At 39.3% G+C, this 19448-nt stretch overlaps 2 protein-coding genes across 3 annotated transcripts in view; one reads left to right on the top strand and one right to left on the bottom strand.

Moving 5' to 3' along the window:
- PRELID3A (PRELI domain containing 3A) overlaps positions 1 to 19448 on the bottom strand; it is a 104462-nt gene that overhangs the window by 39554 nt on the left and 45460 nt on the right. The window lies entirely within an intron of this gene.
- Positions 1 to 19448, top strand: part of SPIRE1 (spire type actin nucleation factor 1) — a 115599-nt gene that overhangs the window by 86649 nt on the left and 9502 nt on the right. Inside the window, exons 9-12 of one of the 2 annotated variants that reach the window (XM_070420693.1) lie at positions 2244 to 2416; positions 13008 to 13098; positions 14519 to 14661; positions 16873 to 17046. In XM_070420693.1, the coding sequence (XP_070276794.1) occupies positions 2244 to 2416; positions 13008 to 13098; positions 14519 to 14661; positions 16873 to 17046 (581 nt within the window). The remainder of the gene's footprint in view (positions 1 to 2243; positions 2417 to 13007; positions 13099 to 14518; positions 14662 to 16872; positions 17047 to 19448) is intronic. The other variant, XM_070420694.1, reaches the window with a different exon arrangement.

Here is a 19448-nt window from a genome sequence, read left to right as displayed (position 1 = left end):
ACTGCGCTGCGTTCTCACTATACCTCCAATTTGGGAGCCTCGATTGAAATATGGGTAGTTAAGAGGGACGAAAGAGTGTGCAATTTTAACTTTGTGCTTTCTCTTGAAAGACTAACTAGTACAACAACATGAACAATTCCATAGGGAGGGTATGAAATGAGATACACTATAGAATCAGGTTTTTAAAAATATGTATTTCTGGCCTAGCCGGTTTGGCTTAGTGGATAAAGCATTGGCCTGCTAACTGAAGGGTCCCTGCTTCGATTCCGGTCAAGGGCACATGCCTGGATTGCAGGCTCAATCCCAGTAGGGGGCATGCAGGAGGTTAGCCAATCAGTGATTCTCTCTTATTATTGATGTTTCTATGTCTCTCTCCCTCTCCTTTTCTCTCTGGAAAAAAAAAAAAAAAAAGAAAGAAATTAAAAAATATGTAAATATACTTCAAGACCATATTTAAGCACTACTTTTTTTCTTGACTAGGAATTAATCAGCCCAATCATTTCCTCCTTTGCTTTCTAGAAAACTTTGAAATTACTCCTAAGTGTGGCAGCCTACCACTCTCTACACCTCCTTTTTAAAGCTGTATTTGAAGACTTTAACCATTATAATGTGTGTAAAAACTGGCTGCTTTTACCCTTTTGTCCCCTTCAGCATACCTCCTTCCCTAATGATTTATTTGTTCTAGCTACTTAATACCTGGAAACATAATAACAAAAGTAATGCACGTGTTGTCAAAATTTCTATTAGAAATTTTATGTGAACTGATAAATGATTAATGGATGGTATGTCTGTCTTCTTCCTTCCTTTTTCCTTTCCTCCATCCTTCCTAGCTTACTCAAACCTTTCTTCTAGTTCACAAGGGAGTGTTCTCTGGCCTTCTTGATCTCTCAAAATAAACAGAAATTGTAAATATTAAGTCAGATAATGTTATAGAAGGCTGTACTAGAACACATTTATATACTTAATCTTTCCTGGAAATCCACTTCTTAAACTTCAAGCATATAAATATTATGCGTTGGGGAGAACTACTGATTCTTAATTTTATAATAACCAGTTACAATGCTTTCCCCTTGTAAAGGAGCTTGAAGCATGTCTTTTTCGCTTAGTGTATCCTTAACCCCAACTACAGGGGCTTCAGACTGTTCCATGTGCACAGACCTGGTCATGGTGCTGACCTGGAACTTAAATTATACAGTGACTGCTTTTCCCCATCTTTAAATACTCTAATTTGGCAGTTATTAAACGTTGATGTTTAACAATTCATTTGAAATACTGAGGAAAAGTGGTTCCACTTGCATTGGAGAATTCCAGGGTACAGTGCAAAAAAAAAAAAAAAGTGGACTTTAGAATTGGTACTGACTAGGATTCAAGTTTCCGCCACACACTAGCTGTGTGACTGGCTAAATCACTCTGATCCTTGGCTTACTTGCTAATGTAGATACAAATTGGTGTTATTAATTGCTTACATTCATGGTGAACTGCCTGTAATACACACAGCATTAAGTATTTTATATACTAGTACAGTTGTTAACTTACTTAATCCTCACAACAAACTCTTGTCTGTTGTTAGCCCATTTTATAGATGAGGTAACAGGAGGTTAGGTAACTAGCAGCAGAGCTTGACTTTGAGCAGAGCCATCTGCATCTTACTGTACTGTATACTCTGTGCTCTGCTCTGTACCCTGCATTTCTTTAATTTGTTACGTTGCTTTCCCATCCAGATTGGAGCGCTGAATAAACTAAGCTTTATCAGAGGGATTGTAGCCCAGATTCTTTGTGTTCATGTTTATATGAATATGGGTTATTAGCTATTTTCAATCAAGCAATGTTCGTACCTGACAACCGTACACTTACTTAGGCTTCATGCATGCCATCACTTTGATCCACCCATCACTAGCTCTTTAGAGTCTGTAAGGTAAAACTAGCCTCTCTGAGCCTCTGGAAAATGAAAAAGTTGAGTCAGTTATCTGTAGAACTTCTTTTAGCTCTAAATTTTAACCTATAAATGTGAATAAATCATTAGTCAGTTAAAGGTTTTCTTCAGTTGAATCCGACAGTTAATATCTAACAAAAATGTTTTGTATACATAGGTGTATCAAGCTGCTGTGCTGTATTTGTGTGACGTGGAAATGCTATGTCACTGGTGTGTGTTTCTGAGTGCAGGTACTTGGGGAAGTGTGTTTTGTCCACTGATTACCTTTCTTAGCTCAAGAAAAGGTGAGCTTTCTTCTTTCTCTTACCAGATGTAACTACCCCTGAATCTCCAAAGAGCACTGCGGAATCATCAGTGGTGAATGGAGGTTTAACATCACAAAGAAAAGAAAACGGGCTAAATGCTGCGCAGCAGGTGCCTGTGCAGCGGAAGAGGCTCCTGAAAGCTCCGGCTCTGTCTGAGCTGGACAGCTCTGACTCCGAGGTGAGGTCCCGCCAGGCCCTGGTTCACGAAGCTTGACTCCGAGTTCAGGATGCTAACACTCGCTGAGCTCTCCATTTTTCAAGCAATAAAGTTAGGATTAAAATTGATTGGTTTAGCAGGAAATAAAACAGAGGATTATTCGCTGTCACTTAGTAAAGATCAACATAATGACCATAGTATATAGAATAAGTTTTAAAATATTGATATAGTCTTAGATTACGATGGGGTTAAAATAAGTCAACAATTTTTAGACTTACATTATCTTAAATACCTTTTATATGGAGGAAGGGAAAAGAAAGACATATTTCCACTAAAAACACTTAACACTGTAGAATAATCATCCATTTACTTCTCTCGCTGAAATACGCACACACTGACACATCCCCACTGAAGGTTGTCCTTTCTGTGATAACATCAGGCAGGCCTCGGAAAGAAAACTGCCAGTGTTCTCCAGAGTTCGTCGTTCACTGCTGCCCTCTGGGCAAGATCTGACATCCTTGTTTTCAAGAAACAGGAAGGATGCTATTGCTGCTGCTTCCCAAATCTCTCAGTCCTGTCTGCAGCATCAGTATTGTATATCTCCTCTGCTCCATCCTCAAAACCGACAGGTGTAAAATGAAATCATATTCTTGCCCCCCTTCTTCCTGGCCCCGGCCCCCGGCCCCCCCACCACACCAACAACACACACAGCCAGCTTCTCATCTTCTGTTTGCTAATGTGGTTGCTGGCTCCACCCTCTCCACATTCATCCAGGGTAGAATTTAAGGCGTTATTCTTTAATTCCCCTCTCATCAGTCTCCACCCCTAACCCAGAAGATACCAATAATAACAGTTTTGTTACTAAATGTTTTTCAAACATTAAGAATAATAAAGAGATATCCTTACTGCTGCCTGACTTCAGTGCACACTGTCACAAATGCTGTCTCTCTCTCTTCAGGCCCCTCTTACCTTCCTCCTTCCTAGCCTTCCCAATTCCATCTGACATCCCTCCTGCTTGACACCTTTTGAAGGCTCCTCGCCACTTACAGGATTAAGTTCATGCCCCAAATAAGCCTGGTGATCTGATGCCTGTGCCACCACTCCCTGCCTCAGTCTACACTTCACCACACTCAGCCATTTGTTCTTCCCTGCACATTCCCTCCTTCCTCAGTCTGTGCTTAGTGTGTCTGCAGTCTACCCTCATTCCTAACTCCTGTTTATCCTTTAACCGTCAGCACGTACCTTGCCTTCTCTTTTCCCCGACACCCCTAACCGATTAGGCCCCCCTTCTCTGTGGTTCCAATAATAATCTTCCCTTCTCTCTGTTACGTTAGGCGACTTAACACTGTAGTATCATAACCCATGTATTTCTCTCTCCCACCAGAGGGCAAGCTCCTTCAGAAGAGGGACTGTGCTGAATTCACTTTATATCCTCAGTTCTTAACACCCAGTAGACACTCGCATATTGAGATAAATTCATACTAACCTGTGAGAACAGCAATTGAAATTAAAAGACTGTCTAGCTCTGTAGTGTTCACTATAGTAACCACTAATCGCTGTGATTGTTGAAATTTAAAAAGTATTAAACTTAAGTAAATTTAAAACTCTCCAGTTCCAGTTCTTAAGTGCTCAGTGGCCACATGTGGCTGGTGGTGGCCATACTGGATGGCACAGACCACAGTGCCACCCTCAGCGGAGCTCTGTGGGACAGCACTGGTCTGAAGGACAAGGGGTGCTCCTCCTTTACCTACTGAACCATTTTTAACAACTTTTCTTTTCCTCCTCCACTCATCTCTTGAGGCAAGACTATGTACCTGGCCATCATTAGATAAATGGGCAGCCTCTACAATCTTCTCGGTTGTCCTTTTTTTGAAGATCTGCTAGCGTCCCAAATCCAAATCTTGAGATGATTTGCTAGATACAATTCTTTTAGCCAGAGGGAGGCCATTTTTGAGCATCTACTCATCATCAGTTCAATAAGGTGCTGATTTTATGCATATAGGCATAACCCATGGGGTGATAAGGGCCTGGGGTGGGGGGCGGGAGTGGACTGGAGGGAGTGGGGGGAGAGAAGGAGGACATAGGTAATACTTTTAACAATAAAAAATGAGAAAGAAAGAAGGTGCTGAAAAGAGATGTGTTAGAGCGGAGTTTCAGCTAACTCAGACCTTTGTTGCTGGCTGCTGAGTTAAGCCTGGATGAGCCATAGTTTCTTAGTCAGTGGTAGTGGAAATCTCAGACTCATGGAACAAGTGCATGTTCTTAGAACTAAGCATTTTTCTTGGAACTGGCCTGGAACTAAGCATTTTTCTCCCTTCTTCTTCAAATTAAAATTGATGTTTTTAAGTACTAAAGATAGACTAGTCAAAAGTGTACTAAATGAACATACTTATTATGTTCCTTTCTTCTGAATATAGAATTTTAAAACTTCTAGATATAATTTTAAAATATCTAAATGTTAAACTTTAACATTTAGAAAACACAGATCCCTTGCCTTTTTCTCTGAGATTCGACAGTCTGTTCCATGCTTCTATGTCTCTGGATCTATTTGGTTCATCAGTTTATTTTGTTCATTAGATTCCACATATGAGTGAGATCTCTTAAGACTTATCTGGCAGCTTTGTACATTTAAATAATAATAGTTAAATAATAAATAATAAGCATTAACTGCAAGCTTTTGAAAGTTCCCTAGTTATTAAACTTGGCCATTTGTTAAACTTGGCCCCAGAAACCACTTTCGACCTTAGAAATAGGTTATTTAACCTGTCATTTTGCCAGAAGTAGAACTAACCCGTGGTTTTTATTTAAAAAATAAATATATCATGAGCATTTCCCCATCTCATTAAATAACCTTTTCCAACATGATGCCTAATATCTGTGTGGTATTCCTTCATAATAGTTTACCATATTTTATTTAACCAGTCCCTTATTTGGGAATTATAAATAACAAAACTATTGTAACTATGCTACATTTTTGCTTTGAACTGTTTCTCAAACTATTTCTAGAAATATGTTTTGGTGAGCATCCCCACATTTTTTTCTGTCTCCTACAAACTGGCTTGTATTTACCCCACCTGCCCTAGGACAGGTTGGCTGTTCATAGTGGGAGAATTCAAATCAGTAAAGAGGAGGGTGAAAAGTGTGGACATACCTCTCAGAGTTCTGTGAAATTAGGCTTTAAAAATGTTTCTTGGGAAGATGGGCTGAAGTATGTGAGGCAGGGGGCTGATTTCTGCTGTTTAAATCAGGGCAGCACCCACCTCATAATTATTTGGAAAGTGCTGTGATGACTTTTTTTTTTCGTTTCCTAAGAAAAACTCTTGACTTTTATTTCCTTTTGACCTTCCACAAGCAGAAGGAGGTCATGCTAGTTGTTTGATAGCTTTTCTGGAGATTTGTATGACTCTGAGGTTGAAGATTTGTTTGCATGGCTTGATTTGTTTTTCATGGTAAGTATCAAGAGCGTGGAGGTCACTGTCCCAGCCTTCTTTGTTTGAACCGTGTGGTTTACACAGTCTTGTTTTCTTCTGTTCTTCGATAAGATCCTTTGAATTGTAACTTGTTTGAAACTAATGCTTTCAGCAGTAGGTTTTAGGTGAGGCCAATTTTTAGTGAATGGCTAATTCTTAAAGTCACCTTAACTAAGTAGGTCTAAGAGAATTTTCATTAACTATTTGTCTTACATAATCATAGATTACTATATTAACCTGATTTTCTTCTATATTTAAAAATATTTATCAGTTTACTATAGATATTATGGAAATAAATTGCCTTATAGTTAATGTGTATTCCCAATCATAGAGTAGATAATAAATTTTTTATGAATAAGTATTATACTTCATTTTGGTATAGTATAAACCAATAAGATCTTTTCTCACTGGTAATGGAAATTTAAATTTTATTTGGCACAATGTAGACACTTTTCTACAGTCATGGCATTTCATGGAATGTTTATTTTCATCCATTTATTCAAAAAATGTTTATTCGTTATATATTAAGTGATGGATTTGATACTAGGTAATAGCAATGAGTAAGACGCATGGCCTCTAGCCTCGTGGGGTTCCCAATCTATTACTGTTATAAATGTGTTAAGTATTCCCCTAATAAAAATATTAACCACCATTTATTATAGACCAGGTAATGTGTTAAGCTTTTAGAATGCAGTGTCTCATCTAATCTTTCCAATAATACTAGGCAAGATGGTATTATATACCCTCTTATTTTAAAAAATATATTTTTTTATTGATTTTTAGATAGAGAGGAAGGAAGAGAGAGAGAGAAACATCAATGTGAGAGAGAAACATTGATCTGCTGCCTCCTGCTGTATGCCCTCCACTGGGGATCGAGCCCACAACCCAGACATGTGCCCTGACCGGGAACCAAACCGGCACCTTGTGCACAGGACAGTGCCCAACCAACTGAGCAGCACTGGCCAGGGCAATATATACCCTCTTCAAAAAATGATGAAACTAAGAGTTCTGTTCAAGATGGGTACAGTAGGTAAGTGCTGTACTTGCCTCCTCCCATGACCACATCAAAATTACAACTAAACTGCCCTGGCTGGTGAGTTCAGTAGTTAGAGTGTCGGTACCTCCAAGCCCAGCACAAGTGGCATCCATCTGGACATCACTTTGTAGCTCATACCATGTGGCCCCAAGCAAGGCACGGGCAGTGGCTAATTTTGGCCTCCACCACCCAAGAGGCCCCAGAACCATTGCACCCAGTGGTCAGCTTCCAGACCACAACCAGAGCATCACACAACCACCTCAACAAACAACATACCCAAATGGCAGATTCGGCCGGCATCAGGGCCCCGCTAAAGTGAATCTAGCTCCATAGGGTCAGCCCCTGCACAACTGCTCCTTCACTACAGTCATGGCCAGTCCTCACAACCAATCAGCCTGAGGATCAATCCCTTCCATTGACATGCCTCAAGGCTCAACTACAGTAAAGGGGCACATACACCCCACATGAGGGACCCAGCTGGAGACCCGGCTCAGGTGACTAGGGAGACTGTGCTACTGGGCCCATAGAACACCTACTACATAAGGCCTCTCTACCAAGACCAGGAGATGTTGCAGCTCTACCTAATGCATAGAAACAACCACAGGGAGGCTGTCACAGTGAGGAGACAAAGAAACACGTCCCAAATGAAGAACAGAGCAAAACTCCAGAAAAAGAACCAAAAAATGGAGACAAGCAATCTGTCAGATGCAGAATTCAAAACGTTGGTTTTAAGGATGTTCAATTAACTTAGAGGAAGAGTATATGAATTTAGTGAGAATTTTAACAAAGAGATAGGAAACCAAAAAATGGAGATAGAAAACATAAAAAAGAATCAGTCAGAAGTGGAGAATATAATAACAATTGAAGAATAATATATTAGAGGGAATTAATGGTAGATTAAATGAAGCAGAGGATCGAATCAGTGATTTGGAAAGTGAGGTGGCAGAAAACACCCAATTAGAACAGCAAAAAAGAAATTTTAAAAATTGAGGATAGTTTAAAGGGTCTCTAGAACAGCGGTTCTCAACCTTCCGAATGCCGTGGCCCTTTAATACAGTTCCTCATGTTGTGGTGACCCCCAACCATAAAATTATTTTCGTTGCTACTTCATAACTAATTTTGCTACTGTTATGAATCGTAATGTAAATATCTGATATGCAGGATGTATTTTCATTGTTACAAATTGAACATAATTAAAGCATAGTGATTAATCACAAAAAACAATATGTAATTATATATGTGTTTTCTGATGGTTTTAGGCGACCCCTGTGAAAGGGTCGTTCGACCCCCGAAGGGTCGCGGCCCACAGGTTGAGAACCGCTGCTCTAGAATAATATTGAACTTAGTAACATTTGTATCATAGGGGTACCAGAAGTAGAAAAGAAAGATCAAGGAATTGAAAACCTAGTTAAAGAAATAACAACAGAAAACTTCCCTACCTATCAAAGGAAATAGATATACAAGTCCAGGAAGCAGAGAGAGTCCCATGCAAGATGAAGCCAAACGGGCTCACCCCAAGGCACATCATAATTAAAATGGTAAAGGTTGCCCTGGCCAGTGTAGCTCAGTGCTTGGAGCATCATCCCATGCACTGGAATGTCATGGATTAAATTCCTGGCCAGGGCACATGCCTAGGTTACCAGTTCGATCCCCAGTTCGTGCGCATATGGCGCTGTTCAATGTGTCTCTCTTACCATTGATATTTCTCTCTCTCTTCCTTTGTCCCTCTCTAAAAATCAATTTTAAAAAAATGGCAAAGGTTAAAGACAAGAATCTTAAAAGCAGCAAGAGAAAAGCAATGTTACCTACAAGGGGGCTCCCCTAAGACTGTCAGCTAATTTGTCAACAGAAAATGTGCAGGCCAGAAGGGATTGGCATGAAATATTCAAAGAAGGAACTTACAACTAAGATTACTCTACCCAGCAAAGCTATCATTTAGAATTAAAAGAGAGATAAAGATTTTCCCAGACAAGAAAAAGCTAAGGGAGTTCATCAGCACCAAACCAGTATTACAGAAATGTTAAAGGGTCTTCTTGGAGGAGGAGGGGAAAGGGGAGCATGAGGAGTTAAAAGAGGAATAAAAAATATAAATAATCAAATGCAATTACTACATATCTGTCAGCAATTACTTTAGATGTAAATGGATTAAAGCATTTAATCAAAAGGTGTAAGGTGGCTGAATGGATAAAAAAAAAACACCCCTTACATATGCTGTGTACAAGAGATTGACTTCAGATGACACACACAGACTGAAAGTAAAGGAAAGGGAAAAGATATTTCATGAAAATGGAAAAAAACAAACAAAAAACCTGGGGTAGCAATACTTATAACCAGACAAAATAAACTTTAAAACAAAGACTATAACAAGAGACAAAGAGGGACCCAGCAGTTTCACTTCTTGGTATTTATCTGAAGAAACCCAAAACACTAATATGAAAAGACATATATACCCACATGTTCATTGCCACATTATTTACAATAGCCAAGATATGTAAGCAAGCTAAGTATCCATCAGTAGATGAATGGATAAAGAAGTGGTACATATATACAATGGAGTCTGACTCAGCCCCACAAAAGAATGAAATCTTGCCATCAGCAAGAATGTGGTTGGACCTAGAGGTATTGTGCTCAGGGAAATAAGTCAGACAGAGGAAGACAAATGCCATGTGATGTCACTTATATGTGGACTCAGAAAAACAAACGACCAAACAAAAAGAAAATCAAACTCATAGATACAGAGAACACTTTATTTTATTTTAATATATTTTATTGATTTTTTTACAGAGAGGAAGGGAGAGAGATAGAGAGTTAGAAACATCGATGAGAGAGAAACATCGATCAGCTGCCTCCTGCACACCCCCTACTAGAGATGTGCCCGCAACCAAGGTACATGCCCTTGACCGTAATCGAACCTGGGACCTTTCAGTCTGCAGGCCGACGCTCTATCCACTGAGCCAAACCCGGTAGGGCTACAGAGAACAGTTTAATGGTTGCCAGGTGAGAAGCAGGTTGAGGGCTGGGTGAAAAAAGTAAGGGGTTAATAAATACAAATTGATAGTTACAAAGTCACAGGGATGTAAAGTACAGTATAGGGAATATAGTCAATAATATTGTAATAACTATGTATAGTGCCTGGTGGGTACTAGATTTATCGGGATGATCACTTCATAAGTTATAAATCTAATTACTGTGTTGTACACCTGAATCTAATATGATATTGTATGTCAACTGTAATTAAAAAATAAAAATTTATTTTATTTTATTATTTTTTTTCTAATTAGCATATGACCCTTTTATTAGTAAAGATGTTATGTGCAATAAACATTAATATTTCAAGAAAAACTTTTAAATAAAATATTACATGTAATAAACATTAATATTTCAAGGAAAAAAAGATTTAAAATATCATAATCTTAACGAAACTGTACTAACATCATAAAAGTTGTAGGACATATTAAAAATCTGCAACTAACAGGATTACTTCTATTATGTTCTAAAATAGTTTTCCTCTGGCTCTATTTTTGCTCATCAGTTTACGTTTTTCATTATATCCCACAAAGGAGTGAGCTCATGTGATATTTGTCTTTCTCTGACTGGCTTATTTTGCTTAGCATAATGCTTTCCAGGTCCATCCATGCTGTTGCAAATGGTAAAGTTCCTTCTCTTTTACCGCAGTGTAGTATTCCATTGTATAGATGTACCACAGTTTCCTAATCCACTCATCTGCCAAATGAGGCACTTAGGCTGTTTCCAAATCTTAGCTATTGTAGATTGTGCTGCTATGAACAGAGGGGTGCATATATCCTTTCTGATTGGTGTTTCTGATTTCTTGGGAGATAGCCCTAGAAGTAGGTTTCCTGGGTCAAATGGGAGTTCCATGTTCAATTTTCTGAGGAAACTCCACACTGTCTTCCACAGTGCTTGCACCAGTCTGCATTCCCACCAGCAGTGCAAGAGGGTTCCTTTTTCTCCCCATCCTTGCCAGCACTGTGTTTTTTGATTTGTTGATGATAACCATTCTGACAGGTGTGAGATGGTATGTCCTTGTCGTTTTGATTTGCATCTCTCTGATGATTATTGCTATGACATATGTCTGATATTTTGCTGCCTATGGACTCTTCTAAGATTTTTTTATTTTTATTTTTTCTTTTTTTCTTTTTCGCTTAAAGTATTACAAAGGGTATTACATAAGTGTCCTTTTTTCCCCCCCCGCCCTTGACAAGCCCCTGCCCTCCCTTACCCCCCAGTGTCTTATGTCCATTAGTTATGGTTATATGGGTGCATACAAGTCCTTCAGTTGATCTCTTACTCCCCTCCCTCCTGTCCCCCAACCCTCCCTGGCCTTCCCACTGCAGTCCGACAATCAGTTTGAGGCAGCTCTGCCACTGTATTTATTATTGTTCAAAAGTTTGTAATGGTCTTAATTATCCATGAAAGAGTGAGATCATGTGGTATTTTTCCTTCATTGACTGGCTTGTTTCACTTAGCATAATGCTCTCCAGTTCCATCCATGCTGTTGCAAATGGTAGGAGTTCCTTCTTTTTTACAGCAGCATAGTATTCCATCGTGTAGATGTACCACAGTTTTCTAATCCATTCATCTACTGATGGGCACTTAGGCTGTTTCCAGATCTTAGCTATGGTGAATTGTGCTGCTATGAACATCTGGGTACATATATCCTTTCTGATTGGTGTTTCTGGTTTCTTGGGATATATTCCTAGAAGTGGGATCACAGGGTCAAATGGGAGTTCCATTTCCAATTTTTTGAGGAACCTCCATACTGCCTTCCATAGTGGCTGCACCAGTCTGCATTCCCACCAGCAGTGCACAAGTGTTCCTTTTTCTCCACATCCTCTCCAGCACTTGTCGTTTGTTGATTTGTTGATGATGGCCATTCTGACAGGTGTGAGATGGTACCTCATTGTTGTTTTGATTTGCATCTCTCGGATGATTAGTGACTTTGAGCATGTTTTCATCTGTCTCTTGGCTTTCTGAATGTCCTCTTTTGAAAGGTGTCTATTTAGATCCTTTGCCCATTTTTTGATTGGATTGTTTATCTTCTTTTTGTTAAGTTGTATGAGTTCCCTATAAATTTTGGAGATTAAGCCCTTATCAGATATGACGTTGGCAAATATGTTTTCCCACGAGGTGGGTTTTCTTGTTGTTTTGTTGATGGTTTCTTTTGCTGTGCAGAAGCTTTTTATTTTGATGTAGTCCCATTTGTTCAGTTTCTCTTTAGTTTCAACTGCCCTAGGAGCTGTATCAGTGAAGAAATTGTTTTGGCATAAGTCTGAGATTTTGTTGCCTTTGTATTCTTCTAGAATTTTTATGGTTTCCTGTCGTACATTTAAGTCCTTTATCCATTTTGAGTTTATTCTTGTGTGTGGTGTAAGTTGGTGGTCTAGTTTCATTTTCTTGCATATATCTGTCCAATTTTCCCAACACCATTTATTGAAGAGACTATCTTGGCTCCATTGTATGTTCATGCCTCCTTTGTCAAAAATTAATTGAGCATATTGGTTCGGGCTAATTTCTGGACTCTCTATTCTATTCCACTGATCTATATGTCTGTTCTTGTGCCAGTACCAGGCAGTTTTGAGAACAGTGGCTTTGTAATACAGCTTGATATCTGGCATTGAGATCCCACCTACTTTGTTCTTTCTCAGGATCGTTGCAGCTATTCGGGGTCTTTTTTTATTCCAGATGAATTTTTGGAGAGTTCGTTCTATTAAAATGTCCATACTACCCAAAGCAATCTATAAATTCAACGCACTTCCCATTAAAATACCAATGGCCTTCTTCAAAGATCTAAAAATTTATTTTAAAAAAAACAAATGATGACATTAAGATAAGAAGCTAGCAAAATGTCACATCACTCTAATAAGGGACAAAGCTGGGACACAAACCCAGAATATCTAATTTTAGATCCTGTCTAGTTCATCTTCTGCTTCCTTTGATTTTTTTTTTTTACATTATAATTTGGTGTCTTGTGTTAAAATAAATATTTAATAGCAAAATGTTATTACTTAGCAGGAGAGCACTAACAGTAAAATGTTATTAATTAGTCTAGGGAATCTCACTATTTCTCTGTTCTTTCCTTTCCCAGGAAGAGACTCTGCACAAGTCAGCCAGCAGCAGCAGTGTGTCTCCCTCCTTCCTTGAAGATCCATTCCTGGAGGCTGTGTCCACAAGGAAGAGTAAGTATTTGTGGCACAAAGAACTAGCATCAGACACCTTAAAAACACACTTGTCCTCGAGTAGGGATCCCAAAGTGCCTTGTAATTATTTGGGGTATAAAGAACTAAGCCTGGAACTTCACTAGTCAAAAACAAAAATATTCAGTATATTCCTAGAGTGACATTTAAGGTAAGGCTAAACTAATAACAGGATTCAGGTTTTTAACTTAGATCAGTCACCTTTGGGTTTACAGATGACAATTGTAGGAAATAAGTCAGTTGTCTGTGTGTGTTTTTTATATTAATTACCTCCTTGTCTGAATTTACGCAAGAAGTCCAATAATCACACTTGTTATTACCCTCCACACACATATACACATGTTCCATATCTATATATTCATACCCACAGGACATGTGTAAATAGTAAAAGCAATTTATAATTTTAGAATAGAAGGTTAAGTGACTTCTAAATGCTTTTATTACATTTTTATTTATAAGATTTTATAAAGGATTAAAATTTTTATATTAAGGAAGAAGATTCTGGGAAGATGGAGGGAGTAGGTAGCACCAGACAACAGTTGCTCTGGCAGACTTTGCTCTGTTTTAGAACTCTCGAGTCTGTTGAAGGCTTGCAACTTCCAGGGGAAGACTTGGGTAGTAAATTGTGGTTAATTCTAGTCAGCTATCAGTGTAGAACCAGCTACTCATCCTCTCCGCCCAGCCCCTGGCAGACCGTTGTGTGCTGCTTCTGGAGCAGCTTGCACAAAGCTTGCGTTAGCCAGGGTGGACCAAAAGGACCCTGTCACCAAGTGCTATGCCCTGGTTGCTGCCTCTGACTCCAGAGGTGGGCAGCCATTGTTGCATTCCTGCTAGCTACCCTCTGCTCCAGCTCCAGGGACTCCCAAAGCTTCTAAAGGCCGGCACCCCCTTCTTTCATTTTTTTGTTTTTTCCCCCTTTGAGAGCCAGACATTATACATTAGGACATTCAAAAGCAGCTGCATATCAGGGAAAATTAGAGCGTGGCTATGCATGCCGAGGAAGGAGACTAGAACTTTGTTAATGTCACGCTGTAAAGTGCATGATTGTTTAACCACTATGCTGTATATCTGAACTAACACAGAATAATATTGGAAAATAAAAACATTTTTAAAAGAATTTTGGTTTGATTTGGGAGACTTTTAGATATACAAAATGCGCATTTTACATGATTTGTTGAATAATGCCTGAACTCTTTAATTGCAAAATTCTGTGGAAAACAACATGAGGGCATTTGTATGTACAAATTTGAGACTGTACTTATATTGTGTTTCTAGGTAGGAATTTGAATATTTTTTGCTTTTTCCTTGCAATTTCTGTAGCAAGTTTATCTTGCAAAGATTCTTCTATAACAGTCCTCACAGTAAGAAAATTCATTTTAACTTAGTTAATTCATTTCTCTAGCACCTCCGAAATTCTTGCCCATATCATCAACCCCCCAGCCAGAGAGACGGCAGCCTCCCCAGAGACGGCATTCCATTGAAAAGGAAACGCCCACCAACGTGAGACAGTTTCTGCCACCCTCCAAGCAGAGCTCCCGGTCTCTTGTAAGTAACGGAAACACTGCATAGTAACTGTAGGGTCAGGTAGGGGATCTAGAACCGTTAGCTTTCTTGAGATGATGATTAGGAGAAAAAACTTCCAAAGGTTAGAATGAACTTTAAATAACCTGTTTTTAGTACCTAAAGAAAACCAACCCTAACAGCAACCTAAATGAAAGCTGGCCATTCTCGGTTCATTTAAAGCACCTTTTTGCCCCCCAGAAGACATCCGTGGTTGAAAGTATGAATTGTTAAAGAAATGTTTTCTTCCTTTCAAAGGATATTAATCTACTTAAAAATTGTTAAAACTAATAATGAAAACAACCAAGTTTAGCTCCAGTAGACTAGTTTATTAAGCACAAGTACCAGGAGAATATTTTGATTCACTGAAAGCCATTAGTCACTGTTTCCAAGTATATTTTGGAGCCAAAGCTGCTGTTTGGACTGGTTGACAGTTTTTGCTGTTTTCCAGAGACTTGGATTCATGTAGGGGCCACTCGTTTCTCAGAACAGTGGGACGTGGGACACAAGGCCCTGCCAGGAAGAATAGATCACCAGCCAAAGGAGGTCTGCAGAGATTCTTTCGTAGTCCCACTTAACTTCAGAAATGTGTGCAGGCAAGATGCAAGGCTTCAGTCAGTAGTTCCACTGGCAACCCAGCATCTAACGTTTTTTTCAGATACTCATGAATAAACGGAATATGCTTAGTCCATATTTTTAGGCTGTGATGTATCATTCCAAGTAGAGGAATAGGGTGTGGTTATTGTGAAGATACTAAGTTTGAACAGAGCTTACAATGTTGAAATTTGATCAGTCATCTCTGCTCCCAAACGATACAACTAAAGAATTAATGATTTTATGGCAATTCTTGACAGGATTCCTCTTAAATAGTCACCAAAACACTGATATTTGATTAAATATAGCAGGAAAACAGAACTCTACCTAGACAGGTCCAAACTTTAAAATCTGAAGACTTTCGTTAATATGAACAAGTTACTGCTTTAGCAAAATATACAGTTACTGTCACAACTTAAAAAACATGTAAGAGGGAGGTCCTTAGTGGTTATTTTTTACAAGTCTGATAATTAGGCGATTCTTCTGTTCACATGGCTTTTCCTAGAAGCCAGTTTATCATGTAGGCATGTCCCTACCTTGTGATCATATCATATGACATCATTGTTGAAGTTAGACTTAAATTTTAAAATTATCAGTCAACCATCAGATCAACTATGAAGGAGTTTCAGGTAGTAATAACAGCTTTGCCAAGAAAGACTATCAGTCCACATCAAGAGTCCATGAAGTATACTTCCTGGCAAAGGGGAACTCTCAGAGTGTGGTTGGCCGGGCTGTGAGTTGGGTTTTTCTGTGGGGAAAAGAGCAAAGTAAAACCAGTCTGCAATCACTAAGGGTCTCAGTGAAAGGCATTGCATTGGGTGCTCAGGTTCCACACAGAACTATATTCCCTCTAAGAACCTCTACGCACCAGCTGAGACGAAATAACATCCGGGTCAAGTAATGACTTTTCTTGCTGGTAGCTTATCTCAGAAATCCATCAAATCGCACTTCTGTGTGTAGTACCCTCTAGCTTGATAAGTATTGTTTTTAAAGTATGCTCATTTAAAATCTTAGCTATATTTTGGAAACAATCATTGTGTATTTCTAATCCCTCTACGGAAAATGGCGGAAATGTCTTTGTTGTTATAATTTTTATTGTATCTCCCTCCCTTTCCTTAGGATGTTTTAAAATGTAATTTTTTTGTCCATCATTGGTCAAATGATTGAAGGTGATTGCCCATCTAAACGAAAGGCTGCTTGTCTTAAGAGCCTTCCCCAGGGGAGCAACACTCGCACACTCTCTCCGGCACAGCTGGCACAGCGGCAGTTGCCCCGTCCTGCATCCCAGCGAGCCTGGTTTAGGAAACTCAGTGTTCACCAGACAACCTGTTAGGAAATTTGAAGTTCAGGTCTTTGCTGTATAAACTTTGAGATTCTCTAGGATTGACTTCGTGATTTGATTGCCGACTTACACATGCGGGCGCAGATGCTGGTGTGGACACACGCATGGAACCTACCATTAACATCCTTTGTGGTGGTTTGGTTTTGTTCTGTTTTTCGTTCATGCTCTGTAATCACTATTTGTAGGTCATTCACGTTCAGCATTATTTTCTCCTTTTCTTTTCCCCCTGCCATTTCCTTTTCCCCTTATCTGTTGTTCAGGTTCCTAGGATAACCAGTGTATGGCCGTGGACGCCTTTCCGACCACTTTTTTCTACCATACAAACAGCTTCTCTGCTCAGCTCTCATCCTTTTGAAGCAGCCATGTTTGGGGTAGCAGGGGCTATGTATTATCTATGTGAGAGAGCTCTTACCAGCAGGTGGAAATCCTCAAAGGTTGGCCTCTTTCTGCTGGTTCTGGGAATTATTTTGCTCTATCTCTGACAGCAATACCTGAACTCCTGCACTCTGCAAGAATTAACAGCGTAGATGGGCACTTTGCTTCTGATCATTGATTCCAATCATTTGTAGGATGCATAGATCACACCATGATCTCAGTTGAGAGGAAAATAACTTTGAAAGGACAACAAACTCAAAATGCAGCATCAGATTCGAGGGACCTGTGAGTGTTTGTCTCTTGGAGTGACCCAGTTTTATAGCAGGAGGAATGCTGCCCCCGTCTCCAGGGGCAGGAGCCCCCTGAGAGCCTGTGCTTTCACCCAGGGCCTCGCTGCCATCCGAGGAGAGTCTGCCTCCCACAGAGCCCTGTCACTGCCTGTGTCCCACACTCCCTGCCCCCCATCGCACGTGTCTCCCCTGACCTCAGACTCTCCTCGTCCCCAGCACCGTTCACACAGCTGTGTTGTGATGGTCAGGGTGTTATATGGGTTTTATGATAGCCCCCTTCTCTGTAAAGAGAAACTTTGTTTCCTTTTTATTGCTCTGGTTATTTTAGCTATTTTAAGTAATCTTGCATTTTATTATTATTTTTGAGGTTTTCATAGAGTGTATTTTTAAAGAAAGTACAATCATTTCCAAACCCCAGTGAAATGAAAAGCCTGGGACCTGGTGAGGCTTCCCCACCCAGTGTGATGCCTGCTGCTGACCAGTGTTGGTGGCAGCCTTGCTGTTGCACCTGACACAGGGTCCCTTATTTCCTAAACACGCCTTCACCGAACCAGTGAGCCAGCAGCTGGTTTCTTTGTTATTCTTTATTACCCTTGATTTAGAAAGGAAACTGGGAATGTGAATGAGAAACAACAAATCCCTTTCCCTGTTTATTTGTCATGAAACATAAGATAAATCTCTGACCTTTTCCTATTTTCAGATCTGTCATTTGGGCAGATGGTTAAGTGCAGGAGTGACATTTTAACTCCTGTCACTCCTACTGCTATTATTGAAGATCTTTCAACATTTTTATTTTTATTATTCATCCTCCCCAAACACACATATACGTATACTAAATTCACATATTACTTTAGGCAAAGAATTCACTTAGCGTTTTAAAGTTAAACTTTAAAAAAGGAAAGAACAAGTAAATTTAGTAGTTGCTATTTTTATTTAGTTTAAAAACTCAAATATTATTTTGGACAATTTTTAAGTATCTGCTACTTACGAAGTTTTTTATAATAACATGATATAAAATATGACTATTCCCATTTCTCTCTGTGGCTCAGTAACCAGATTACACATTTTGCTCTCTAATTTCTGTGCTGCCGAACTCTGACCTGTTTTTTGTTTTGTTTTGTTTTTAAATACATTTTTATTGATTTCAGAGAGGAAGGGAGAAGGGGAGAGAGAGAGAGAAACATCAATGATGAGAAAGAATCATTGATTGGCTGCTTCCTACACACCACCTATTGGGGCTGCAACCCGGGCATGTACCCTGACCTGAAACTGAACCATGATCTCCTGTTTCAAAGGTCAATGCTCAACCACTGAGCCTCATTGGTGGGGCTCTGACCAGTTTTGAATGGTAAAAATAACCAAAATCTTCAACAAAAACTTTGTGACGTACGTAAAAGTAAATTCTAAAGGCACATCTGCATCTATAACATATTGTAATCATTATTAAAACACTTTAAGATTCAGCTTCCCTTTCCTAAATTTGAGAGTCATTTTGAAGTACAAAGAAACTGGAGAATTAGAGTTGTGCTGATCTAGTCCGTATAGTCCACGTCCCACCATGAAAATGAGCTTAGTGCTTGCTGTAGGAGTGACCAGCCACTGTCACCGTGGGGAAAGTGCTCTTTATGTTTGGAGCATTAGTATCTCAGCAAGATCTGTTTAGGTTTAATTTGGCTTTGGGGATATTGAACCAATATTTTTTTAAAGTGAAAAGTATTCTAGTGACTCTATTTTTTCTTTCATGTTGCATTAAAGTTTTGTTGTCCTTGGGAAAGCACCAGAATTAAAACATTAGCATTTGTCCTGATGGAAATTATCTTACTAAAGGCTAATCTACTTGAAATTTTTTAAAAGAAAAGAAACACAAATAAAATGCACAATTTCTTATTATTTCCTTGTGAAGTACTGGATTTGCATATGGTTCAAAGCAGTAGGTTGAAAGTATGCTCAACTAAGCCCTTATGTGACTTAAGACTAGGGAGAGAGCAGTCCAGGTTGTCAGGTTTATTGCATGTGCTAGTGAACCCTTGCAGAGAAAAAGGATCCCGTCTGCCAGAAATATTTACCAGCCCAGGCATCCAAGTTTAAAGTTAATTAAATTGGCACTATTTGCCATCTTTCTAGGGGGCACAACAACAAATCTCAGTAGAGATTATATAGTTATTTGCTAT

The sequence above is a fragment of the Myotis yumanensis genome, unplaced genomic scaffold (genome assembly GCF_028538775.1).
Source record: "Myotis yumanensis isolate MYYU_CA2020_CCGP unplaced genomic scaffold, mMyoYum1.0.hap1 SCAF_7, whole genome shotgun sequence".
NCBI classification, from domain to species: domain Eukaryota; kingdom Metazoa; phylum Chordata; class Mammalia; order Chiroptera; family Vespertilionidae; genus Myotis; species Myotis yumanensis.
This window is presented reverse-complemented; position numbering and strand designations above follow the sequence as displayed.